The 27,357-nt window shown below is 47.6% G+C and overlaps 1 protein-coding gene across 1 annotated transcript in view; it reads right to left on the bottom strand.

The window, feature by feature from the left end:
• Positions 1-27,357, bottom strand: part of LOC144785787 (protein bicaudal D homolog 2-like) — a 140,251-nt gene that overhangs the window by 46,328 nt on the left and 66,566 nt on the right. The window contains exon 7 of the mRNA XM_078664597.1: positions 6,752-6,903. Coding sequence (XP_078520723.1) covers positions 6,752-6,903 — 152 coding nt within the window. The remainder of the gene's footprint in view (positions 1-6,751; positions 6,904-27,357) is intronic.

The raw sequence follows: 27,357 nt of genomic DNA on the forward strand, positions 1-27,357 counted from the left end.
GTTCCTACCATGAACACATCTCCTTCCAGGCGCCCTCATGTTATCTCACAAAACAAGGTTCGCCATTAAAACAAAAGAGGGCTGACACTTTTTTAAGCACACGTGACGTGCTAACAGTGAAGACGGAGATTAATAATGACAGAAAATGCCTGCCGCCTTATCGATGTGAATACGTGTCCCTTTTATTTTCGATGCATTGGGAGTTAGGTAAATAGCGCCTTCCAATCCCTGCCGCGTTATCGATGTGAATACGTGTCCGACAAGCAATTCATTAAACGGAACACAACCTTGCCTTCACAAACAAGCTTCGACGCTTAGCAGCGCCACGCGCCCCTCTGCAGACTCCCCCTGCCCCTCTGCAGACTCCCCCTGCATTCCAGAGAGGCGCACGACGCGATCCGGTCTGCATTGGCATGCTGTGGAGACAAGACCTGGCTGCGCGCACAACGTTATCCTATGGGGAAACGCTGCGCGCGGCCAGGTCTCGTCTCCCTTCGGCATTCTCAGACTGCTTTCAGCGCGTTACTAGCCGAGACCTAAAAATGGGGGATATAGAATATTGGTGCGGCGGAGCCTGAAGATGATCGCAGCCTAAAGCCCAAGCCTCTGACCCCTTCCGCCCTTTCCATCCTTCTCATCTATCCTACGCCAGTGACATGCTCTACTTTGGTTTTTCCTCTTACTCACCTGAGCTGCCTCTAGAGGATGACTAAAGAGACCAGAGAGTGACGTGGTTTTTCAGATCTGATCTATGGTTCCTTCTTTATTATAACAATTCAAACAAATATCTGGAATTCCACCCTCACACAAAAAAAAGTAATTGCAAAGCAAATTAAAAAAAAAACGAGTAAAAGAAGGGTCACTGCATGTCCAATAGCAGACAGCCTGGAGTTGATGCCAAAGAGCAGATCATGATTAAGTCAGTCCTGTCTGCTCGGCCTTGTGGAGCCCTCAAGTCCTAATGACTCCTGCCCAACAATGTCACTGCAAATCCGATCTCAGGTGGAGCCAGGTTTCAGTCTCCCCTAGCGGTATCAAGCAGGGGTCAGTGAGGGCCTTTCTGTGGCTTACACTATCTATTCGCCCAAGGATTTGGATCCAGGAAGTCTTGAAAGACATGAAGAAACGGAGACTGGTATTGAAGAGGGATGCAATCAAAGCTATGCTTCTATCTGTGTACATACCATTTCTCCACTTTATTCCCTACCCAAAAACCCCAAAACTCCATCCCAATTCATTTTTGCCACTGGGAGAAGCAACATGCTCATGGGGTCGGTCTGTTGACAAAGATGAGAGTAAATAGGACTTCTAGAATCCTTTTAGAGAGTGCCATCCCCAACCCTACAAGTTCCCTTAAGAGCACAACCCTCAGAGGGACGGACCATCTGACATAAGTGTACATGAATTACCATATACGGATGAGGCTGAAGTACGCTAGCAGAGAATATAACCCTGATGAGCCCTTAATAAGCACCTAATGTAGGAGGCTGAACAAACATATCTCTACTGAAGTTAAAGACGCCAGAGCCATCCTGCAGGAAACGGTTGTTACTAATAGAGAACTCAAGATCAGAATGCTAAACTGGCTGTGGAGTTGAAGTATGTACCAGGAAAACTTCAAATGTTCTTTGCACAGAGTATCTGGGTAATTATGTTAAATCAAGAGCATCCCATTTATGCCTACTAACCGTGTGTATGCTGAAAAGTGAAATTAAATTGGTCCAGTGCATGTTTATGGATTATTGAAGTTACAACTTTACTCCAAAAGCATCCTTGGCCTCCTTTTGCCTCAATTTGAGCATGCATGGAGTCCCGCACAAATAGAAGTGGATTATTTTTGACTACACTCTGCTTCCATGTCTTCACCAATCTAATGACTAGCCTTCTCGCTGCAGTGGACCACATCTACCCTAACAATGAACGGCTTGCCACCAGAGCTGCGTGCCTCCAAGTCTCCAACCATTGGATCATTTATTTGCTCCGCAAGTTGGGCTGTTGATCATTGTAGAGAAAACATGCCTGGTAGCACGCCAGCAGATCTCTTTAACTGGCGGTTCTGGGCAAAAACTTACAAAGGCCATCTCTTTCTCCCATACACTCCAGAGGCCCGTCCACAGCACTATTCCAACTAGTGTGGACATGCACAGCACTATATGGGAACTCTCAGAGTCCGTGTCCCCTGCATCCAGGGGGCCCTCCTTGCTCTTAAGATGTGTTGAACAAAGTTATATCGAGCTTCCTGTGAAGGTAATATCCCTTCCATCTAAACTAGAAAAACTGCTCCATGTGGAGGGCCTTGATTAGCTTACTTGCACTTTTAAGCTTCTGTAGGTTAATAGAATATCCAGGTTATAATACAATCATCAGCACCACATAGTTTATACTTCCTCGTTGTGAGAAGTTGGCCTGATGTGCAGTGCTCACTATTCTAGTGATCACTATATATCAGTCCAAACAACCCTTATTGATGATTGGTTGTAAGTCAACCTTATAGACCAGCTATCCTAGTAGCATGGATACGAGCAGTCTAAGGCTAAGACTCTAGAGGGCGTGTTAAGCCAGCTGTTTTACCATCACATTACCCCTTGAACACCCAGTGAAAGGACACCACACAAGTGTTATGAAAATAAACAGTGTATTTATTAGAATCACAACAACCCTGTACTCTTTATGAGGACAGGGTGCTAGGCACACAACAAAACTCTTACGAAAATACTAAAGTTAGCACGGTATATACAAATGCCCGAGGGGCACGAAAAACCATATATTCTAAAAGTGGAATGCGAAATTACTAGCAGGTAAGTACAGTACTAATAGGCTTTGGAATCGCTAGGACTTGACTATAGAATCGGTAGATTACTTCTAGGAGACCTAGGGGACTCGGGTGCAGAGTGTGCACTCTCACGCGGGATGCGGGACAAAGTCTATGGAAGCTAGTAAAGGCAAAGTTAGTGTTCACGGGCGAACCCGACCTGGTAGGGAGAAAACGACAGTGGATCCTGACCCTTGGATAGTGAGGCTATGCTGGGACACCGAAGTGCCGAAGTTACCTAGCCCAGGGGCTGCAGCTGCATAGGTCTCAAAAGACGTCGGGAATCCTCGTTGCCGGACCAGGAGCCCGGAAGAAAGATGCTGGCAGGCGACCAGTGAAGATAGTTCAAGTTGATCCAAGCCTGGATCTGGAAGATGGATGACACCTGAAAGCAGAGGGGACCAAGTTCGTGACTACTAGCCAGTAGTCAGTGGGCACCAGGAGGGCACCGGATGGTAGTCACCTCGACTAGGTGAGTGGGCGACGCTGGCTCTGCAGATCTCACGGACCAGGAGGCGTTGTCGGCGACCAGGATGGAGAGGCGAGCTGTCCCACGATGGACGAAGCTGTCGGCGTCGAAGTTACCCAGGAATGGGCAACAAGCCTTGGCAAATTCAAGCCCACGCGGTGGACTCAAAATGGCGTCTTGAGTGGACCAGGAGGGTCCGGGGTGCTCCTCTTCTGGAAGGGAGCAAGGGCCAGTCTGGAGCAACCAGACCAGCAGCAGTGATGTTGTCGGGCGTCGTCAGGAAGGCCACAAGCCAGCGGGCTAGTAGCCAAACAACGCGGTGAGCAGCAAAAAGCAGAAGGGCCCCACGCAGATCGTGGAGATGCTGGGAGGCGGCACTTCGGTGCTGGAGCTGCTCAGGGTCGGGGCTTCTCGGACCCCAAAGCACTCACCAGGAAATTACTCGGCGGGCTTGCTGTGCAGAAGTCGTGCAGTCTTGAAGATGGCCGGTCCCTCGAGGTCTCGTCGCACCCACGGTTCTCAGCTTGGCTGTAGAGGTGGGTAGAGGTCAGAGGTGCCAGGGAAGCCGGTTCTCGTCGAGCTGGGCAGTCGGATTCCGGAGGAAGGACGTGCAGCAGACCGCAGTGTTCTTAGATGGTGCCTGCGGATGCAGGGTGACTACTCCTTAGCCACAAGGGAGAATCTTGAGAAGAAATCGTGAAGTCCTTTCGTGGAAAGTCGTGTCTTGATTCCAAAGATGATCTGATTTGGAAGGGGGCCAGTCCCTACCTTTATCTGGGAAAAGGGGGCTGGCACGCGACTAAGTCCTGCCCTATGGGTGGGACCAGGAGGGGGGTGGTTACACCCACTTCCTTGGCGGGCTCTTCCCCAGCACAGGGTCTGGAGTGTCCCTGGAACTGGTTCAAGCCAGCCTATGCACAGTGAGCACCGGGGTGCCACGTGCAGTCACCTTCCTCTGAAGCCCTGCCTACCTACAATACACAAAATCCTGTCTGGGACGGTGCTGGCACCGCCCCTGGCAGGAAACCCTTTGTCCTTATCTCCTGCTCTGGGAGGACTCCCAGCAGCAGGAGGGCAGACTTGTGTCTCGGTGGCAGCATCCATTTTGTGGAGCTGAGGCTCTGTTTGACTTTAACCGGGGTTAGGGGTTACATACATGTCGTGTCCCTCTAGAAGGGTGGAATGCTAACCCCGTCGCCAGAATTGGCGAGGGGTTAGTATTCCAATTCGTATGACACCTTACTCGACATGTTTTGATAAAGCGATACCAGAGTTGGCATATAACCGCGAGGATTATAATGCACTTAAGAGTATATGGTATGCGATATCATGGAAACGGCTAAGGGATGGATCCCGAAAGCCGCAGACAGGCTCAGCTCATGCCAGAGCCCTATCTCACACGATTCCAAGCACTCTGCCTTCAGGATTGTCAAGGCCTGCCATAGGAGTGACTGATAGGAGATCTGTGTGTCCATTTTAGGGTTAGATATAGGTATACTATATCTAAAGCAAAGGGTGATTACACCACCTTGCCCCAGCTGTCGTGCAGCCAGTTGTGTCAGATTTGGATGGCCAGCCAGGGGTGGCATAATACATGCTGCAGCCCCTGGTAGGCCCTGGGTACACCTATGCCCTGGGTACCTAAGGTACACTGTACAGGGACTGATAAGGTGACTCAGTATCCAATTTAGATATGTACCTAAGGTACATGGAATCCATTTTACAGAGAGAGCAGTAGGCCTGGGTCCTGAATAGCAGGGCCCCAGGTCAACTAAGTCAGAAAACCAGCAAAACACCAGGCAAAAAGTTGGGGGCAACCATAGTCAGGGATCTACCTTCCTACACTCGTCCAGTGTACAGGTGCTATCCAGGGCTGGGTGAACGCAAGACTTCCCTGCTAGAGTAGCTATCCAGCACTAGTATCTTTCGCAGATCCACACAGTCAGGATGGCATTACCAGCACGAAAACAAGGACTAATCAGATCCAGAGTTGGGGAAAGAGCAGCTATTGTGTCGGCGCTTCATTATTCAACTCCTTATGCTGATCACTCCGAGTGTGGTAAACAAGTGAAAGAGCTGTTAATCTTAAATTGAGAAATGTATCTAACGCCCTCAGGGTTCGAAAATTCCATTCGACCGCTCGCATAGTCAAGCTAAATTTAACAAGGTCGAGCTGTTTTTAGAACCTACTCGCCCTTTCTGGCGAATAGGAAAACAAAGCAACTATTGTTCGGTCTGAGAAAACTGAGCAAATGTGACAAGATAGCAAGATTTAAAGGCATTTTTATTGCTCACAAAGTTAATGAGCAATAAAGATGCCTTTAAATCTTGTTATCTTTTCACATTTGCTCGACGAAGATCAAGTAGGTTGCAGTTAGGTCTAGGACATTTTGTAAGGTACTAGTCCAGTAGGACTAGTACCATTTTTTGGATTTTTCGAGCCCTGGCCCTCTATTTCAACTGTGCTCCAACACTTTAGTCCATGTGTAGACCTCAAAAAGTGTTTGCTACTGTTGTTGGATCAGAACATGGTTGCAGTGGTTCAGAGCGGCAATCAATTCAAGGACAGACTTCAACGGATTGGTGCTGGTGTCTGTGATGAACCCGATTTTAAACTAAGATGCTCAAAAGGTACTTATGTAGCATCTAAAAAGCCATTACTGGGCTTCCCACACTATGCAAATAGTGAGTGGCCTTTGTTGCAGACAGAAACATTTACAGTGGGCTGCTTGGGCTTTGTGTCTGTAAAATTGCCTCACTTTATTCACAGATTACATTCCAACAAGGGCAGAGCTTCATATGTAACAACTTGGTATTTTCCACCTGAATGGATCTCTCTAAAGTGCCCTAGGTCTATAACTAAGTAGATAATTGACTAGAGACTTTGTTGCATACATTTAGGTCTACAAGTCCCAGAAAACAAAGAAAAATAAAATCTGTACCAGTTAAACTACACATGCATGGAACGGGCGCAAGTTAAAGCGTTGCCCAACTTCATTTGAAAGAGTGCTGTAAAGGGCATATCCTTTTAGGTCCAGGATTCAAAAGGATGGCATACTCTAATCTTTAAACTGTATAAGCAGCTCACCCATGAATGAGTTCTACAAATAGTGGATGTGCTTGTTAGTGTTAGATGAACATCACATACTCTTGAGTGTTTTGAAACAGTACTCTATCTATAGTTACAACAAATTGATCTGGGAGAACAGAATGGCAATTCAAAAGGCAACACTTAGACCTAAAAATTAAACTGAAAGTGTTTTGGCCCAATATCCGTCACCAAGGCCAAGTATTTTGTGGTACCCACCTGTGTCAGTAGCTTCCCAAGATCCAACCACGTGGAATATTGTCAAACGTCACCCTATATCTCTAATCAATTTAAGTTATACTTGAATGAACCCACAAACAGCGGCAGCTAGCCACATTTAATACCAACAGATCCCAAGTTCAGTGAACACAAGGGGGCTTACCTGCTGGCAAACACTGCTCGGAGGGAGGAGAAGGTGGCAGCATCTTCCTTCAGAGCCTTCAGCTCGTGCCTCAGCTTCAGCATGGTTTCTGAAATCAGACTCTTTTCATTCTCATACTTCCCCTTCAAGTTGGCGAGGGCAACTTCTGCAGTCTAGATAGGAACACAATTCAAGACAGATGAACCTCCAGCTTCTTGCAATGTTGTTCTATACTCAGACCCAGGTACACCTGACCGTCCACCAGCAGAAACGGCCTCAAGCAGTTTGTAAAATAGTTCAGTGGACTTACTGCCCACCCAAAGGCCTGGATGGTCACAGGCACTAATCGTGGGTAATAACACCCACTAATGTCAGTGCCTGGAGAGATTCTCTAGGCACTGACGTTAGTCAGATATTTTTTGTTAGTGGAATCAATAGGGATTATCCATCGAAATTCAACGGCGCTCAGCACATGCATGCATGCTTCCCCAACACTTGAAATGAAACATTAAAAACCATTCCGGAAAGTTATGTCTGATCGCAATCAAACATCCCCACAATGCTCCCAAATCCACCGAGAGGAACAATCTTGTGGCAGACACCACTTGGCCATTAAGGGTACAATTCAATACATGTTTATAAACTAGAATGGGACGATACTGTATTTCCTCTGTGCATATAAGAAAATAAAACGCAGATCATCCAGTGCAACATGTGACCTAGGTTTCCTTTGGCTTGTCTAGAATGCCATGCAAGGCTCCCTCCAGCATGTTGTGGCTTCTCCACAGCATCTACCCAAGAGGAAACTCTGAAGCTACCATTACTTTTAGAGAAGAGCTGAAATCTTCATATCAACTAGAAATTGATATTTGGATTTTTCTGTGGGAAATGATATACAAAAAGTCACACTGGTGCAAACAACCTCCTGATTATTGTGGATAAACCACTCTACAATTCAATTTCCAAAAGCAACGTCGTGCAATTCTTTTGGTCTTTTCCTTACATTACACGTCGTCTTCAGTGGATTTGCCCTGCAATTAGTGAGTTATCTAAAACTGGGCATACGAAGACTAGTGGAATGTTTACATAAAATCAAACAATATTCTATCGCACCTTTCCGCCATACATGTCTACACCTCTCTCTGTACAGACCGTGCCTTACGAAGCAGAGATGACGAGACAGCGAACTGCTATGTCTGCAGCTTTATGGAATAAATGGCTAGTATTGTAGCCATTTTAAGTATAGTTTAAGCAGAATTATTTGATGGAAGTTATAAAAGAAGTATACTGCAAGGGAAGGAGTAGTTTCTGTCCTGTAACTCCAGTTCTGTAGTAGGGGTATCTCTGTTATAGTCATAATCTAGTGAATAGTCCCGCCCATGTGCGTGGACCCCGGAGCAATCAAAAATAATCTCTTACAGTGTCAAAAAATGCAGAAAATGCATAGACACTTAAGAGAGAATTTAAAGACAGATAATGCAGCCAAAAGGCTACACTGTCCAGTACTTCAACTAGAAATTCCACCATAAAATCCACAAAACAGCAAAGCCTGTACAGATTTCCCTTGCTTAACAGCAAAATCCCTCAGGAATGATAGAGAGAAGAACCTGGACAGACAAGCCCCATAGGCTGCCATTATGTGGCTTAATTAGGATACTGCGCCTTTAAGGAACCTTCCAGAACCTTCTCTCAGTATCCCAGAATGCATAGCAGGTCCAACTTAGCCTCAGTTCTTTTCGAAGGCGTAGAAAACGCCAGACCTGTAGCATTATGATCATGAACAACACTCCACCGGGGAGGCGGGAGGGCGCTTATGACTATAACAGAGATACCCCTACTACAGAACTGGAGTTACAGGACAGAAACTACTCCTTCTGTAGTAGGGGATCTCTGTGTATAGTCATAATCTAGTGAATAGAATGGCAAGCCCATCCCCACACCAAGCGGCGGTGGAGAGTAAAATAACGCCACTACTGTGCGAACAGATTCCGCAGCGAAGCCTGCCCAACCTGAGCGTCTGCCCTGGCATCAGAGTCCAGGCAGTAATGCTTAGCAAAGGTATGGACCGACTTCCAAGTGGCCGCCTTGCAGATCTCTGCAATGGGAACATTACGGAGCATAGCTGTCGTAGCAGCCTTGCCCCTGGTGGAATGAGCCTTAGGTTTGCCCCCTAAGGTCTTATTAGCTTTGCAGTAACACAACTGAATGCAGGACACAATCCACCTAGAGACGGACTGTTTAGAGGTAGCAAGACCCGTCCTGACTGAGCCATAATTGATGAACAATTGGTCTGACCTACGAATATCTTTAGTCTTATCAAGATAAAACTTCAGCACCCTCCGCACATCCAGGGAATGTAAGGACCTTTCCGCCGGAGAGGAAGGGTTCTGAAAGAACGTAGGCAAAGTGATAGTCTGATTGATATGAAAATCAGAAACAACCTTGGGAAGAAACTTAGGGTGAGTACGCATAACAACTTTAGCATTATGAAATACAGTATAAGGTTCTTGGCAACACAATGCCTGAATCTCACTCACCCTGCGGGCCGATGTAATGGCCACGAGGAACGCCGCCTTCCAGGACAGGTGCTGCAACGAAGCCTTATGAATGGGTTCAAAAGGCTCCTTCATCAACCTGGACAGCACCACATTCAAGTCCCATGAAGGCGAAGGAAGCCTGACAGGAGGGAACACTTTCTTCAAGCCTTCCAAAAAATCTTTGATCACAGGGATCTGGAAAAAGGAAGTCTGTGAAGGTCCTTTCCTGTAGGCAGTCAAAGCAGCCAGATGAACCTTAATGGAATGGACATTAAGGCCCGACTGCGCCAGATGAAGCAGATATGGAAGGATGACATCCTCCTTGCATGACGTAGGGTCATAGTTCTTAGACTTGCACCAGATGCAAAACCTCTTCCACTTGTAAGCATAGGAAGTCCTAGTGGAAGGTCGCTTAGCCTCCTTCAGTATGCCCATACAATCCTCTGGGAGATTCAGATGGCCATATTGTACTATTTCAGGAGCCATGCCGCCAAACTCAAAGACGAGAGGTTGGGGTGCACCATCCGCCCCCCGAACTTCGTGAGAAGGTCCGGCCTGCACGGCAGCTTCATGTGAGGAAGGAGAGATCGGTGAAGTAGGTCCGTGAACCACCACTGTCTGGGCCATTCCGGGGCAATCAGAATCATCCTCGCCCTGGAGTGAGACAACTTGATGAGAACCGCCGGAATCAGGGGAATTGGTGGAAAAGCGTACAGAAAGCTGTTCGACCAGTTGATCCATAACGCGTTCCCCAGCGTCCCTGGCTGGTAGTACCTGGAGGCGAAGCCTCGGCATTTGCTGTTTTCGGCGGTGGCGAACAGATCTACGTCTGGAGTTCCCCACCTTGCGAAGACTTCTCCCAGTACTTCGTCGTTTATGACCCATTCGTGGTTTTCCTGCACGATTCTGCTCAGTTCGTCTGCCTGAACATTCTGCACACCTGGCAGATGGGTGGCCGTAATCGACAGTCCTCGAGCCAGAAGCCAGTGCCAGATCGCCTGCGCCTCCTGCGACAGAGTGCGCGATCTCGAGCCCCCCTGCTTGTTGAGGTAATACATCGTCGTCGTGTTGTCCGTCTGAACAAGCAGAGAGTTGGTCTGAAAGGACGGATGAAAGGCCTTCAGTGCCAAGTGAACAGCTCTCAGTTCCAGGAAATTGATGTGGTACGTGGACTCCGTCGGGGACCACGTCCCTTGAATTTGCAGGTCTCCGGAATGCGCCCCCCAACCTTGGAGAGACGCATCCGTCACGATGGTCTGCGTGGGAATGTCCTTGTGGAAGGGAACGCCTCTGAGGAGATTCTCCTTCGAGCACCACCACTTCAGAGACTGAAGAGCATGTAGAGACAGTCGTATCCTGTCGTCCCAAGAACCTCTCCTCTGGTCCCACTGATCCTCCAAGCACTCCTGCAGAGGTCTCATCTGTAGCCGCGCGTGAGGAGTGAGAAAGATGCAAGAGGCCATCGATCCCAGTAGAGAAGACACCGTCCTCACAGTCGTAGACGGAGTTTTCATGAGAGCCTGAGCCTTCCGAACGAGTGATAAACGTCGCTCTTCCGAAGGAGACACGCTTGCTGACAGCGTATTGATGGAGGCCCCCAAGTACTGGATGCACTGCACCGGAATCGGGACCGACTTGGACATGTTGATGTGCAACCCCAGCTTGTTCAAGAGAACGCACGTCTTCTGGAAGTGTGCTTGAGCTTCCGAGAAGGAGGAGGCTTTGATCAACCAATCGTCCAGGTACGGGTAGACAAACACCTTGTTCTTCCTCAGGTGCGCCGCTACCACTGCCATACATTTTGAGAATGTCCTGGGTGCAGACTTCAGTCCGAAGGGTAGCACCGTGTACTGATAGTGATTGGTGCCGACTTGAAAGCGCAGAAATTTTCTGTGTTTGCATGCAATGGGCACGTGGAAGTATGCGTCCTGTAGATCTATGGCACACATCCAGTCTCCTCGTTGCAGCTGAGGGTAGATCTGATGCAACGACAGCATGCGAAACTTTTCTCTGCGAATCCACTTGTTTGCCTGCCGCAAATCCAGAATGGGCCTGAACTCGTTTTTGTCCTTCTTGCGGACAAGAAAGAACCGAGAGTACAGACCTCTTCCTCTTTGAGACAGAGGTACGTCTTCGATCGCCCTTTTCCTTAGCAGAACGTCCGCCTCCGCCTGAAGCTCGTGCAGTTGATACTGCGAGCTGACGGGAGGAATCGATGGAGGAGGGCTGGTGAAACGTAGACTGTATCCATTGCAAACAATATTCAGCACCCACTTGTCCTGAGTAATTTTTCTCCACTCTGCCAGAAAAAATTGAACGCTTCCCCCCACCGGAGCGGGTAACGGACGAGGGGGAAGTAACAGCTCAGGGACGGGACCCGGCCGGGCCCTTGGTCGCGGTAGAGGACTGTTGACGACCTCTACCACCCTGTCGCTTCTGGAAGGGCCGCCTGTACTGCTGCTGCTGCTGCTGCTGCTGTTGATGTTGTCCAGCAGACTGCCCCCTTCCACGACCCTGCGACCCAAACCGACGTTGGTACTGTCGGAAGGGTTTCTTTTCCTTGGGCTTCTCCAAGCCCACTGCCGTCAGGGTCTCCGCTTCGGCCTTCATCCTGGCCATCTCATCATCCGCGTGTTTCCCGAAGAGGGTATCTCCGGAAAACGGGAGATTCGCCACGCGTTGCTGTGCTTCCGGTTTCAATGACGTCAACCTGAGCCAAGCATGGCGTCTCTGGTGAATCCCGTGGCAATATCCGTGCGCGGACAGCAATGATATGTCCGCTGCGGCGCCGATGGCCTGATTAGAGACCAGCATCCCCTCCTTGACGATCTCCACAAAGTCCTCCTTGCGGTCTCGAGGGACGAGGTCGGCGAACTGCTCCATCGAGTCCCACAGGGACCGGTCGTAACGTCCCAGCAAAGCCGAGTCACTGGCGGCCTTCATGGACGAGGCGGATGTCCCACACGCCTTGCGACCAGCAGAATCGATCCACCGGCTCTCCTTGTCCGGAGGCACCGTGGACGCAGGGGAGGTGGCATGAAGCTTCCGAGCAGCAGCCACGATGACTGAATCCGGTACCGGGTCCTTCCTCAAGAAGGCTGGGTCTGAGTCCGGAGCCCTGTACTTTTTTAGGATCCTGGAAGGCACAGATTTCACCGTTGCCGGCGTCAGGAATAGCTGTTCGGCGGGCTCAAGGAGCCCCGGCACCAGAGGTAACAGGGGGCGAGACAAGTGCCTTTTGTGTAAAGTCTCAAATATCACCGAGGTAGAAGCCGTAGGTGCTTCAACCTCAATGCCCAACTTCGCCGCACCACGCAGGAGAACCTCCTGAAATGTGCTTATATCGTCTATCGGAGACACCCTAGTCTCCGGCGAATCGGACAGCGTGGGCGAGTAGGAACGGGTCCCAGATGGAGAACGTGACCTGGACCGACGTCTCTTGTGATGACGCCTGGATCGTGAGGAAGATCCACGGCCACTCCTTGATCTGTCCCGTCTCCCCGAGCGAGACCTCGACCTCTTGGGCCTCGGACGCTCCTTCGGCCTCCCAGGGTCAGGAGCTCTAGGCTTCTTAGGAGTCTTCTTCGGAGGCGTCGGAAACTTAGGCATCGACACCGCCCTCGGTGGGATCGGGGGTGGAGGAGCAACCGGACGCGGGTCCCGCGGAGCCGGCTTCGGAGGCGGGGTAGGGGCCTTCGGAGGAGGACCCTTCGGCACAGCAGGCCGCGGAGGAGGTGTAGACGGCTTCATCGGAGTATCCACCCCGGAATGCGCCGGTCCCGGCGAGCCACCATCTCTTCCAGAGCGTGGGGAGCCCCCCACAGTCCTGGGCCTGTCCTTAGGACCTCCAGACGTTGAAGACCGGTGTCCAGACGACGACCGATGTCCCCTCGACGTCGAACGGTCCTTCGGCGTCGACCGAATCACACTTCTCGACGTCGAACCGTGTCTCCGTCTCGACGTCGACCCCGACCAGATCGACGAGCCACGAAACCTCGACGACGGGCGATGGTGCCTCGACGGCGACCTCGACCTCTTCGCCGGCCTCGACGTCGACTTCCTGGATCGCTTCGACGTCGACCCTTTGGACCTTCTCGACGTCGACCTCTCTGACCTTCTCGACGTCGATCTCCTTGACCGTCTCGACGTCGGTCTTTTGGAATGCTTCGACGTCGACCTCTTCGGCGCCGGAGACGCCTTCCGTCTCGACGGCGACCTCGACGACGAGGATCCCCTCGACGACGATGTCCTCGACGGCGACCGGCGGTGTCGCCTCGACGGCGAGCGCCGACGCCGGGCCCTCCGATGTCGACCACTCGACGCCGACAGCGACGACGAGGATATCGACACCGGCTTCGACGGCGGCCGGAACACGTTCCTCGACGTCGACGGGCGACGTTTTCTCGACCCAGAGCCCTGGGGAGACCTGGAACTGGCCGTTGACCGTCCCCTCGACGTCGTGGTCAGCGCAACTGACCCAGACGGAGACCTTGGGCGAGGGCTGGTCTTCCTGCCCCTGGGGAGCCCCCCAGAGGCCTCAGCATGGGTAGAAGGAGCCCCTCCTGACCCACCTCGTGCCTTCAACTTTCTCTCCTCAAGTCCCTGAAGCCTGATTTTCTTCCTCTCCTTCAGGGTTCTTCCAGAGAAGCTTCTGCAGATCACACACTCCTCAGGAATGTGGGAAGAGGGAAGGCAGAGAATACAGACCTCATGGGAGTCTGACCTGGCCTTCTTTCTTGAGCACTCAGGGCATTTATCGAATAATGCAGGCATTATGGACAAACAAAGAGTGCAGAAACACAGAAAGAAAGTCACCAAAGTACTTTAAAAGTACCAAAATTCGAAATCAGTGTAAAACACCAACAAAAACCCTTGAAAAGGGAGAGCTCAATGCTCCAGGGTCCTGCTTGCAGGAGCCGGAAAAAAGAACTGAGGCTAAGTTGGACCTGCTATGCATTCTGGGATACTGAGAGAAGGTTCTGGAAGGTTCCTTAAAGGCGCAGTATCCTAATTAAGCCACATAATGGCAGCCTATGGGGCTTGTCTGTCCAGGTTCTTCTCTCTATCATTCCTGAGGGATTTTGCTGTTAAGCAAGGGAAATCTGTACAGGCTTTGCTGTTTTGTGGATTTTATGGTGGAATTTCTAGTTGAAGTACTGGACAGTGTAGCCTTTTGGCTGCATTATCTGTCTTTAAATTCTCTCTTAAGTGTCTATGCATTTTCTGCATTTTTTGACACTGTAAGAGATTATTTTTGATTGCTCCGGGGTCCACGCACATGGGCGGGACTATTCACTAGATTATGACTATACACAGAGATCCCCTACTACAGAACTCTAAGGCTCAAATGCATTTATGAATTGAATGCATCTTGAGCAATCCAGGATGGAGTATTTCAAACCGTGCTAAGATAAACGCAGGAGTAAACTGAATTAAAAATGGAAGATATACCATAGAAATAGTCAGAAGTACAACAATGTCAGTGACAGCATCATAGTGTCCGTTAGCTCTCGAACCTTGAACCGGTCACATCAGGCGTCCAGAACACAACAAGCTGGCATAGCATTCCACGCAGGCATCATAAAAAGCAAGTGAAGCAGATATAACACATTTCCTCCCTTATAGCACAAAAGTAAAATTTTCAAAACAAACAAAAGTAACGTAAGGGAGTAAACATGGAACCATAATGACCATCAAATTATTAAATGGAGAAAAGAAATTATGTTTAATATAACAAAGTTGAAAATAAAATAGGTTTCTGAGTCATTCTGGAAGATCTTAGTGCAGATGGCACATCCATGACAGGAGTATGTTCCACAAACTCACCACTATCAGTAACTACAGAGGAAACGTCACCATTCAAAAGGGAACACTCACACTTTCCATTCATACAGGAACTCCCTGACTCATTTGATAAGGGAATGTGCGGTGCCTCACAATTACTATACTATAATTAGAACCAGTGCTATGCTCTTCCCGTTGAACACTCGCTTCCAAGTTCAGAATATCCACAGGTAATGAAAATGAAACAACTTATGTTGCCCAACTGCTCCTTTCTCACTCTCCTTCACCTTTGTTTCATCAATGTCCACTAAGCACAGTGATAGGACTTCTATTCACTCGGACAACACAAACAAGAGAATAAAACCTACATCTACCCTTCGGAAGAACACCAGGATGACAAAATCTCAGAGGAAGTCCAACCTAAAACGAAACTTTTTACACGTGTCCCAATTCTTTCTTCACTCTCCTTCTAGACATTTTCAACATGTCTCTTTCACTGCAACCAAATCGGTCACCTCAACCTTAACTTTACTAGAGATATAGCCGAGAACTAATTTTGTGACTGGATCTGCAAATGTTAGATAGGACCGATGCTTGCCATGGAACGTGCTGAGACATAGTTCCTCACCCTACCCCAGAGTGTCTTTTCCAGGCCTAATTTTGAGAAAAAAACTCCAATTATATGGTGTCCTTCAACAACGCATTCACTCCCTCTGCCCCTCCATTACTTTGAGGACTGCACAGTGCCACTGTGTAATGTTCAGTTCCAGCAGCTGAGAGACATTTCTGCATCTGACAAGAGACAAACTGCACACTGTTGTCAGAAACAAGGGTGCAAGGAAAACCTTTAGGTGTAAAAGTTTTTGTTCAAGTAAAGCTGACTATTTCAGTGTTTGGTTCCTTAAGAAATGTATAGTGCACACATTTGCAATGGAAAACTACAAGAACAATTAGGAACGTATTGCCAGAAGGAAGACAATTGAATGGGCCTATGACATCTATTTCAAGTTTCTCCCATGCACCATTAAAAAGTTCAACAGACACCAATTTGAAGACGCAAACTCTTGCCATGCTTGGCCCACGCAAGAAATGCGTTACTTACCTGTAACTGCAGTTATACAGTATTGGTGTCTTTCAGATTCACATGCCTGAATCATTCCCCGTCGTCGAGATGGGAGTCCCCGGTACATAGAAAAGTAATGTCCTATAGACATACATAGAGAAAAGTAGGCCTAAGGGCCTTGCCTTAGTAACCTATGTCATTTTGTAAAAAGGACCACATTCCAGAAGGTAGCCAATCAGCTACCACCTCCCTCTAGAACCTTCCTGTCAGGAGCCTCAGTCTCTCAGATTTTCGTACGCACCAAGCTAGGTAGGCGTCATATATGTTAGAGGGAGAGAGGTGAGACCTTCCAGGGGAGGCGGGAGGGTTGCATGTGAATCTATGAAAGACACCAATACTGGATAACTGCAGTTACAGGTAACGCATTTCTTATCCAGTATTATGGGCGTCTTTCATAGATTCACATGCCTGAATCAGAGTAGCAAGCAATATATTATGCACATGTCTGATGGAACAGTGTAAGCAGTCTGAGATAATACATATCATACGACTAAGAACCATCAACTGAAAGCGATGAAAACTGATTCGTTTTTCTGAAATGCTTTGTTTTGTCTAGATAAAACTTAAGACACCTCTTCAGGTCCAAGGAATGCAGGGATATTTCAGCTGCGGTACTTGGATTTGGGAAGAATGAACGGAGGACTAATGGCTCATTTAAATGGAAGTCCGACGGGACCTTAGGAGTAAATAGAGGATTTGTTCTTAGTATCACTCTATCCTCTTTGAACTGCATGAAAGGATCTTGTATGGAAAGAGCCTGTAGTTCGCTGACCCTTCTAGCTGAGGTCAGAGCCAATAGAAGGGCTGTCTTCCAGGAGATATATTTGAGATCCGCCCTATGGATTGGCTCGAAAGGGTGTTTCATCAATTGATTGAGTACCACATTGAGATGCCATGTTGGTAGAACTCTTCTTGGTCGAGGGAAGGATCTGTAGAGCCCCTTAAGGAAAACGCTGCCAGATGAACTCTGATAGAGGCATGTGCAAGTCCCGATTGTGCCAGGTGTAACAGATATGGCAATAGCTGTTCTGGAGTAACCCTGAAAGGGTGGAGACCTTTGTCCTTACACCAAATGCAGAAGCGTTTCCATTTCAAGGAATAGGTCTTGTTTGTGCTGTCTGCTCTTGCTTTCGCGAGGACATCCTTGCACTCCTGCGGAATGTCTAGTTGGTAGAATTCTCGGTGCTCAGGAGCCATGCCGATAATCTGAGAGATTTCAGATTCGGGTGCAGTACCTGACCTTTGGATATCGTGAGTAGGGATGGATGTTGGCCCAGATTGATTGGTGGTTGGACTGAGAGGCGATGGAGGTCCGTGAACCAATGTTTTCTCGGCCAGAACGGGGAATCAGAATCAGTGTGCATCGCTCAGTTTTCATTTTCCGAATGACTCTTGGTATGAGGGGGAATGGCGGAAATGCGTACGCAAACACGTTGCGCCAGGCGATGGAAAATTCATTTCCGAGGGACCGCAACTGGGGATGCCAACTTGGGAAGTTGTGGCATTTGGCGTTCTCCCTGGTGGCCAAGAGGTCGATCTGCGGACTCCCCCCATTCTGAGAAGATGAGATTCAGCACTTTCTGATCGAGTTCCCATTCGTGGGACAGGGATCTCGGTCTGCTTAGAGCATCTGCTATGACGTTGTCCTTGCCTGGGACATACTCTGCTGTCAGCGTGATATTGTGTAGCACTAGCCAGTTCCAAATTTTCTGCGATTCGCGTGATGCTAGCAAATGCGTCCCTCCCTGCTTGTTCAAGTAGTGCATAGTCGTGGTGTTGTCTGTTCTGACAAGCACTGGTGAGTTTGTGATGCGCGGGAGGAAGGCCTGCAGAGATAGGAAAACTGCCCTCAGCTCTAGGAGGTTGATATGGAGCTGCCGCTCCTGGTCCGTCCACTTGCCGCTGATCTGTAATTCTTGAAGGACCGCTCCCCATCCTTCTAGAGGCATCCGTAGTTATTACGTGTGGAGTTGCAGGTAGCAGGAATGGTAACCCTTGAGAGAGGTTTTTGGGCGTCCTCCACCAGAGTAAGGTTTTGATGATTTGTTGAGTATTCACGATGTGATCCTCGAAGGAGCCTGTGCTCTGAGTCCACTGCCTGGTCAAGGCCTCTTGCAGAGGGCGCATCCTGAGCCGACAGTGTGGAATAAGCAGGATGCACGAGGACATCATCCCAAGCAGGGACTTGAAAGTACAGACCAGTAGGGTTTTCTTTGAAGCCACTGCGGTGGCCAGAGCAATCAGCTTGTGTTTTCTCTCTTGTGATGGGAATGCTTTTGAACATTCCGTGTTCAAAGTTGCACCAAGAAGGTAAGGGCTTTGGAAGGCTGTAAGGTAGACTTCTCGTGATTGAGCGTCAAGCCCAGTTGTTGGAAAAGTTTGAGACAGGCGTTGGAAGACTCTGCTGCGCCTGTCATAGATGGTGCTTTCACCAGCCAGTCGTCCAGGTAGGGGAAGACTTGGTGTCCATTCTGCCGTAGGAAAGCTGCCACAGGGGAGAGGCACTTCGTGAAAATTCGAGGTGCCGATTTGAGGCCGAATGGGAGGACACAGAATTGGTAGTGTTGTCCCACTACTGCGAATCTGAGGAATTTTCTGTGGCGTTTGTGAATTGGGATGTGATAATACGCGTCTTGTAGATCTAAAGACGTCATAAAGTCTCCTTCCTCTAGTGAGCCTAAGATCTCTTGGATAGTCACCATCCGAAACGATTGGCTCTTCAAGAATGTATTGAGTGCCCTGAGATCTAGGATGGGCCTCCATTTTTTCCGTTTCTGTTGTATTAGAAAGAAGCGGGAATAAAATCCCTTCCCCTTGTGAGCTGATGGTACTCGCTCTATTGCTCCTTTCTTTAACATTGAAGAGACTTCTTGAAGGAGTAATCGTAAGTGCCTGTGTTGGAGCTTGCGAGGAGGAGTTATCGGGGGAATTGAATTGAATTCCAATGAATGCCCGTATTGGATCAATTGGAGCACCCACCGATCTGTTGTTATTGATCTCCAATTGTGGAGGAAGTGTGTTAGTTTTCCTCCAATTTTTAAAGAACGAGATGGTGGATGGACTGGCTGCCGGAAACGGTCATTGGTGTCCGCCAGTGGGTTTCCTTTGATTTTTTCCCCTGTAGTTAGACCTCCCGTACGAGGTCTGACGTCCTTGTGGCTGTTGTCGCTGCTGGTATTGCGATCGGCCTTGGTTGTATGAGTATGAGGGTTTGCTCTAGTATGATCCTCTATAAGAGGGCTGACCTCTACCCCTGTTCCCTCGAAAGGACTGGTTTTTAAACTGCAACGTGCCAAGCGCTCGTGCAGTGTCCGTGTCTTTTTTGATTGTCTGTAAGGCCTCGTCTATTTTCTCCCCAAAGAGGTGTTGGCCGTCGTAGGGCATGTCGAGTACTTTAGTTTGTACTTCTTGACGAAAGGATGTCGCCTTGAGCCACCCTTGTCTTCGCAAGACCGCGGCACCTGCTAGTTGTCTGAAGCCGGTCATTGCGACATCTACAGCACAATCAATAAGTTCTGATGCCGACGTTTGTCCCTCCTTAAGGAGTGATTGAACTTCCTCCTTTAAGTTATCAGGCAGTTCTGTCAGATATGGGGCAATGTCCTCTCACAATTGCCTATTGTAGCGCCCTAGTAGTGCAATGGCGTTAGCTACTTTGATGGTCATGGCTGACGTGGTTGAAAAGCGTTTGCCAATACCGTCTAGTTTCCTGCCTTCCTTGTCTGGTGGTGCTGACAATGGAGAGGACGGGTTTCTAGAGTTGTTTTGAGCCGCCTGGGTGACTACAGAATCTGGCTTTGGATGTCCAGTAAGGCATGCTGGTGCTGTTGATGGTGCCTTATATTTTTTGTCTAGTCTAGGTACCATTGCGGAGACCGAGGCTGGTGTCTGCATCAATTGTTTCCCTTGTTCCCATATGTGATCAATGATTGGAATTGATCTTGTTGTTTTTCTGACTGGGTCTTTAAAATCATATAGGAAACCGTCTGTTTCATGTGATTCCATAGTCATGTGGAATCTGGTGACTGCTCGCTCCACTAAATTGTGGAATCCGCCAATGTCTGCCGGCGGGGAATCCGAAGTAGTGGGTTCTGGTGTGGCTGGAGATGGAGCGATGTAGTCTTCATCATCTCTGTGGTCAGACTGGTCGTCCCGTACCTCCCCTTCTTCTGGTTCTCATCAGAAGACAGGATATGTTGTAGTGTTTCTCTCTCCCGACGGATCACCAAAGGTGACGGTCTCGGTCTTGGAGATGAGGTCGGCCCAGATGACACTGGAGTTTTCTCAGTTGACGATTCAGGAAATCGCTTCTTGTAGTCTTGGATCAAGTACTGGAGGTCCGAGACTATAGATACTGGAAGGCACACCATAGGTGTGACCTGCGTCTGTACCTGTGAATGTACAGATTCCTCTGTAAACACTGCATCATCGCCATCTTCATCTGTGCTTTGACACTTTACGATGAGATCCGAGGGTGGCCTGACCGTACTGGTCATCGTCCGATTCGCCGTCTTGTAGGAGACAGGATGGGGGTCATTTTTTAACCCTACTTGGAGATGTTAAATCCGGTGTAACGGGATTTTTTTTACTCTTTTTGGGTGGAACCAAATCAGATTGTTTCCATGGCGTCGACGGTGTCGTCGTCGACTGATTTCCGATTGCTGACGGTGAGCTCGTCGACGGTACCTTTGTCCCGTCGTCGATGGTGTGCTCGTCGACTGTCTTCGTCGTCGACGGTGTGCTCGTCGACGGGGTCTTCGTCGTCGACGGTGTGCTCGTCGACGGTGTCTTCGTCGTTGGCGATGTGCTCATCGACGGTGTCTTTGTCGTCGATGGGGCGCTCGACGGCAGTGTCTTCGTCGACGGCGATGTTTCTACCGTCGTCGAAGTCTTCGTCGACGATGCAGGCGTCGACGGTTTTGGCTTAGTCGTCGACGCTGTCGTCGTAGTCGTCGACGGAATCTTAAGCAACGTCGAGTGCTTTTTCATGAGGACAATCGACGACACCGGCTTACCTGCCGTCGACGGAGTGGTCGTAGATGAATATGCTGAATATGCTGACGACGCCGTCGTCGCTAACGTCGTCGATGTAGAGACAGACTGTGGAGATGGTTTTCCTCAGCACTGAGGGAAGCGTCGACGAAATCGTGGTCGACGACTGCACAGGCTTCCTGAAAGAAGGAGCCTCCTTGTCAGACGTTGTAGATCTTGCCTCTGAAGACTTATTGGCAGTCTTCTTAGGAGGAACGTCTGTAGGGCTAGGGGAAGCAACCCTTGGCCTCTTCAAGGATAATTTTGAGGAAACTGAAGCCATCTCACCGTCCTCTGAAGATTCCAGGTCGTCTCTGGTTTTAAGTCTGTTCAACTAGAGGAGCAGTCTTCCTTCTCTGTCTTTAAGTGTCTTTGTAGAGAATGTTCTACAAATTCGACATTCCTTGGGTGAATGATCAGGATAAAGACAGTAAAGGCAAGTTTCATGCTTGTCATCTACGTGGAGTCTTTTCTTACCACAAGATGAGCAAGCCCTGAAGAGTCCTTTCTTCTGTTGATCAGTCATAGTTGAGTTTTGAAGAAAATATCCAATTTCTGTGAGGAAAAGAGATAAAACTAGGAAACCTGAGGAGAACTCAGGTGGAGACTCCCTAGCACAACGTGCGGTAAAAAAATCGGAGAGACTGAGGCTACTGACAGGAAGGTTCTAGAGGGAGGTGGTAGCTGATTGGCTACCTTCTGGAATGTGGTCCTTTTTACAAAAGGACATAGATAGGCTACTAAGGCAAGGCCGTTAGGCCTACTTTTCTCTATGTATGTCTATAGGACATTACTTTTCTATGTACCGGGGACTCCCCATCTCGACGACGGGGAATGATTCAGGCATGTGAATCTATGAAAGACACCCATAATACTGGATAAACAATATTCCACAAAATGTTTGAGAAAGTGTGAAATGCTAGCCACCAATACCTTTTGCGAAGGCTTTTCTTTCTGATTGTCATAACTTGATGCCCTACCTGTGCAAAAGAAATCAACCTATTTGGAAACCTACAAGAAGCATGACACTCACCTTTAAGAACAAATTTCGACTCAATGCGGTGCTCATCTTGAACTTTCATTTATGATTGCAAATCTCCCTAGAGGTAATGCACCATGCGCCACCCTTATAGAATACAGTTCTTTGTCTCTTCAAGCACATTATTTGCATGCATAGTGGTCAAACATTCATCATAGGTGATAGCACTGGCAGTCACAAGATTGTCACTCAACAAGCCAATCACACATTCAGCTTACACAATCAATGTAACATCACTAGTACTTTACATTGCAAATCTTGACAAGAAATCCACCCTAGCATTATTTTGCCCTGGACCAAAACGAATTTCAAAGTTAAACTCATGACAATAGCATGACTAGTCTTGGAGATGCTCTCCCCATACCATTTTCACTCAGAAGATCAATTAGAGGCTTGTGGTCTGTATAAAGAATTAATTCCTGTCCCCTACAGTTAAGTGCAAAAATGTGAAGAGGCTCGAACACATGCAAGTTCCTCCCTCTCAATCACGCTGTAATGTTGTTCTGAATTCTTTGGCGCCATAGAAACAAAAGCCACAGTGTACTCTTTCGCAACTACCATCTGCTTGAGTACAGCAACAAACCCCTTATATCTTTGCATCAACAGCTATCACAATGTTCCCATTAATCTACGGCTACATAGCAACTGCATTAACAATTTGTTTTCTCAAATGCATGCTTTCCCACATCGGTCCAAACAAATTTCTCCCCCTTGCACAATAGTTTCTTCAATGGTTCAGTGATGATTGAAACCACATTGTCTAACACATATTATTTAAAGTGACTCAAAATGGTCTACTTGGTCAATACATACAGGCTGGGGAGAATCCATGATAGCCTTGGCCAAGATGAGCCAGATACTCGACACAGTTAGGTGAACAGTTTCATTTAACCTCTTTTACGGTCATGTACTGCCATTCCTTTATAGGGTGCTTATCAAGCAATCAAGAGCGAGATTGTGCTCTTCAACAGTCCTAGTAAAAGTTGGGATACATCCTGAAATGCACTTACTCTGCTCAAACCTCTGCACAAATCGTACACTAATTACTAAAAACAAAAGCTGCTGAGGCAAACAGGAAAGCATCTGCATATATAGAAAAACCCTAAAAGATGTAATGAATGTGGTAAAGTGACTTGGACTCCTCAAAAAAGGCAACCTCGTGGCATGCTGACTAAGTCTATGGCCCAAAAATGCCATGCATCACCAATCTGTGCCAAAATATCAAAGATCTACGGCAATGGCCCCAAAATTCTTTTGCTGAGCAAACTAAGGTCAGCACAAAGTCTCATCTCTATTTTTTTGTTTGGGCGACTATTGCTGGTGCAACCCATTTTGATGTACTCAGCAGTCCAATCATATTTTAAACAAGCATTTGCAATGCAATAGGTCTCGCATTAGGAAAGTTTGAGCTATTGGTATTGTAAATGACACATTTTTTATGTATGTGTTGGTTTTGAAAATAGTGAAAATAATAGCTTTGTCATTTACAATGCCAATAGTCATAACTTTCGCAAATGTGACACCTATAGCATTTGTAATGCAATATGTGTTGTATTTAAGTGACTTACATGTATTGCTATTACAAATAACAATGGCTTTTAATTTTTTTAAATATTTAATACTTAAATAAAAGTTATTGTAATTTATAATGGCAATAGCTTAAACTTTTGTAAATAACTTTTGTGAGGATTATGTTCAGTGTATTTTATTGTGACGAAAATCCAAGAACAGAAGTCAAATAACATCTTTTTGTGACATTTGTAATAAAGCTTGAAACATTGAGAGAACATATTTGAACCAGTGATGCTGTGGTGGTGCTAAGTGATGCTGTGGTGGTGCTGAGTGATGCTGTGGTGGTGCTGAGTGATGCTGTGGTGGTGCTGAGTGATGCTGTGGTGGTGCTGAGTGATGCTGTGGTGGTGCTGAGTGAAAATGAGGTGGTGCTGAGTGAAGATGAGGTGGTGCTGAGTGGTGCTGAGTGATGCTGTGGTGTTGCTGAGTATTGCTGTGGTGTTGCTGAGTGATGCTGTGGTGTTGCTGAGTGATGCTGTGGTGTTGCTGAGTGATGCTGTGGTGGTGCTGAGTGATGCCGTGGTGGTGCTGAGTGATGCTGTGGTGGTGCTGTGGTGGTGCTGAGTGATCCTGTGGTGGTGCTGAGTGATCCTGTGGTGGTGTTGAGTGAATCATGCGTGGCCCTGAGTGATGATGTGGTGTTGCGGAGTGATCCTGTGATGGTGCTGAGTGAGGCGGTGGTGTTGCTGAGTGATGCTGTGGTGTTGCTGAGTGATGCTGTGGTGTTGCTGAGTGATGCTGTGGTGTTGCTGAGTGATGCTGTGGTGTTGCTGAGTGATGCTGTGGTGGCCCTGAGCGATATTGTTGTGTGCTGAGTAATGCTGTGGTGGTGCTGTTTAGGCGTAGATATTGCCCAACCCCTCGTTGTTTAAGAAATATTCTGAGGTCAGACTGAATTTGTGGTAAGGGGCATATATCAAACTGTGTGGACAGAGTGCGAAATCAGTATAATGTAATATATATAGAAGTACTGAGGTCAGAGATAGAGAATGAAACAGCAAGGTAAGAGTGTCTGTGTAGGGGCAAATAAATATGCGACAAAGACAGAGCTAGTTAGTATTTGAGGAGAGCAATGGAATAGAAAGATACCCAGAAGGAGGAGAAATGTTGACAGAGAAAAGAGAAGAGAGAACGAGTGCTTGTACAGTGGTAGTACAGCACAAGGGTAGATTTCATGTACCAGGGCTTCGAGTTGTATGTTGCTGTGATGGAGTAAGGTTACCATGCACATAAATAATAAATGTATCTTCCCGTGCGCTGAACAACCATTCAAGATAAATTAAAGGTAGATTCCCGACAGAGGAGCCCAGACTCTCAGAAACATAGGCTGGGGAGGAAGAGCTGATGGTAGACGCAGGTCTGCTGATGCTGCATGGAGCTCAGCCAGATGGAGGAGGACGGGCACACAACTGATAAGTTGTGGGGCTTCATTTTATGTTCAGAAATGTATAACATAACACGTTTACCTCCTCCCCCGTTTTTTTTATTTTTAAATAGAATAACCATGATTAAAGTTTTGCTTTAAAATTAACATTGTTTGTAAAAATGCATCCAATGTAGGCTGGAGAAGAAGCAATACAAACAAAAGCACATCATTTAAAGCACCGTGTGCAAAGTATACCCCAGGCGGAAACAAAGAAAACACTGCACTTTAACTCACACATTCCTGAAAACATTGAAGAACGGAAAGTATACATGCGTGGGGGGAGCGAAGGGAAGTAAACAGAAAATACATTTAAATCTGCAGCGGCAGTTTATGCTGCTGATCAGCTGCTGTAGGGGAGGAGGGAAGGAGGGCAAGTTGGAGGCCGGCACAGCGGCTCATTACTGTAGCTGTTAGAGGCGCATCAAATGGGCAGGCTGTTTGCCGCGAAAGTGAAAATAATGTGGGGCCGTGAAAGTCTGATGCGTGCGGCAAATGGTAGTCTGGTGCGAGGCGTGGGGGAGGGGGAGCAGGGGAGCAAGCAGGAGTGGGAGGGAATAAGCAGGCCAAGCGCGCGCCTGGCGAAGCTTAACGCTTCAGTAGACAACATGCATTGGGAGGAATCCGGCTTGGAATCCTCTTAGTCAGAGAGTTTGTTTCAACTACATTACTCTTGTCTATTTATCCCTGCGGGATAGAATAGTCGAGACCTAACAAAAACCTGGACTGGACGAGTATTCATGCAAGGACTTTGCTAACTTGACAGGTCTGTTCCAAGCATTTGAAAATCAACTGCAGGCAGAACTTTGTCTCTGTGACTCATACTCTTGTAATAGAACCAGGTTGACATTAGACTAGGGAACAGTTAAAAAGCATAGATATGTATATATATATATATATATATATATATATATATATATATATATATATATTCTTTAAAAAAAAGTGCTCTGCAAGGGCTTGATATGCATGTCCTTGGTTTTGTTAAGCTTTGCAGTTTTTGTACAGTGCTACATTCATCGCTTACACTGCTAGTACTGGAAAAGAGGTGAACAGGTGTTGTACCTTGTGGGTCACCTGGTTCCTTCCTTGTTCTGGGATCAGGTCTTGTCATGCTTCTGTGTGAGATGCCATGTGGTTCCTCAAGATCCTGTGTCTGTCAGAATCAAGAAATGTTATCCAGGCACCTAGATGATAACATGAAGTTCCTGGTGGGGCACTGAGGGAGCAGGCCAACCTGAGGAAGGCACAATGTGGAGAGACTCTGCCTATTTGAGAATTGTTCTGGCATGTAGAGTTGTCTAGGTTGAGGAAGACATAGTGTGAAGACGCTGAGTCCACTAGAAAGGGCATAAGGGTCAGAAGTTACAAAGAAGAGGCATAATGCAATGGATACTTAAGTTTGTCTGACATTGTGGACTGTCTTATAAATGCGGGAGGTTAGAACTTTCACTTGACTGCTGGGAGCAGATACACCTTCAGGATGCGGTGTAACAACATTGGTGTGTGTGATAATGTACACTTTGAGTCTGATCTGGGGATCTGTCCTAGAACTGCTCTGGTTTACAGATAAAATGTATGATTAATGACAAATAGATTTTTGTGATCTGTCAACAAAAAGATACTTCCAGGAGGTGTGCACTTCTAAATGACCCTTAGACAAGCTCACAATTGTGTAGCGAGCGTTTGGTCCCTCTAGTGCCCTGTTTGCAGAGCCTTGTGCACATTCTCCCTCACATGCAACATGACACACACAGAGAGCAGCATGGAGACAGTAGCACTGCCTGCATAGCATGTGTCTGCAGTACATTGTATTTTACTCACCGTCTGACGGGTACCATTACCTCACTTTTCTTTTTCAGCAGTTCTGCTCAGAACTTTGCTTGTGGCCGGGGCAGGTCCCGTGAAGGAGTGTGGAATGGGAAACTAACTTTCCATTCAAGGCTGGAGACACAGATAAATAAAAGGATGGTTTGAAAAGGAGGGCTGAGGATACAAGATGTATAGCAATAGAAAAGGACCTGTTGTAATGTAAATGTTGTAATCTTTATAAGTGCTTGACTACGAAGAAATACTTCCATCTGTGTGTTTGGGATGGGGTTTTGTAGAGAATATGGG

The sequence above is a fragment of the Lissotriton helveticus genome, chromosome 10, assembly GCF_964261635.1.
Source record: "Lissotriton helveticus chromosome 10, aLisHel1.1, whole genome shotgun sequence".
Classification (NCBI taxonomy): Eukaryota; Metazoa; Chordata; class Amphibia; order Caudata; family Salamandridae; genus Lissotriton; species Lissotriton helveticus.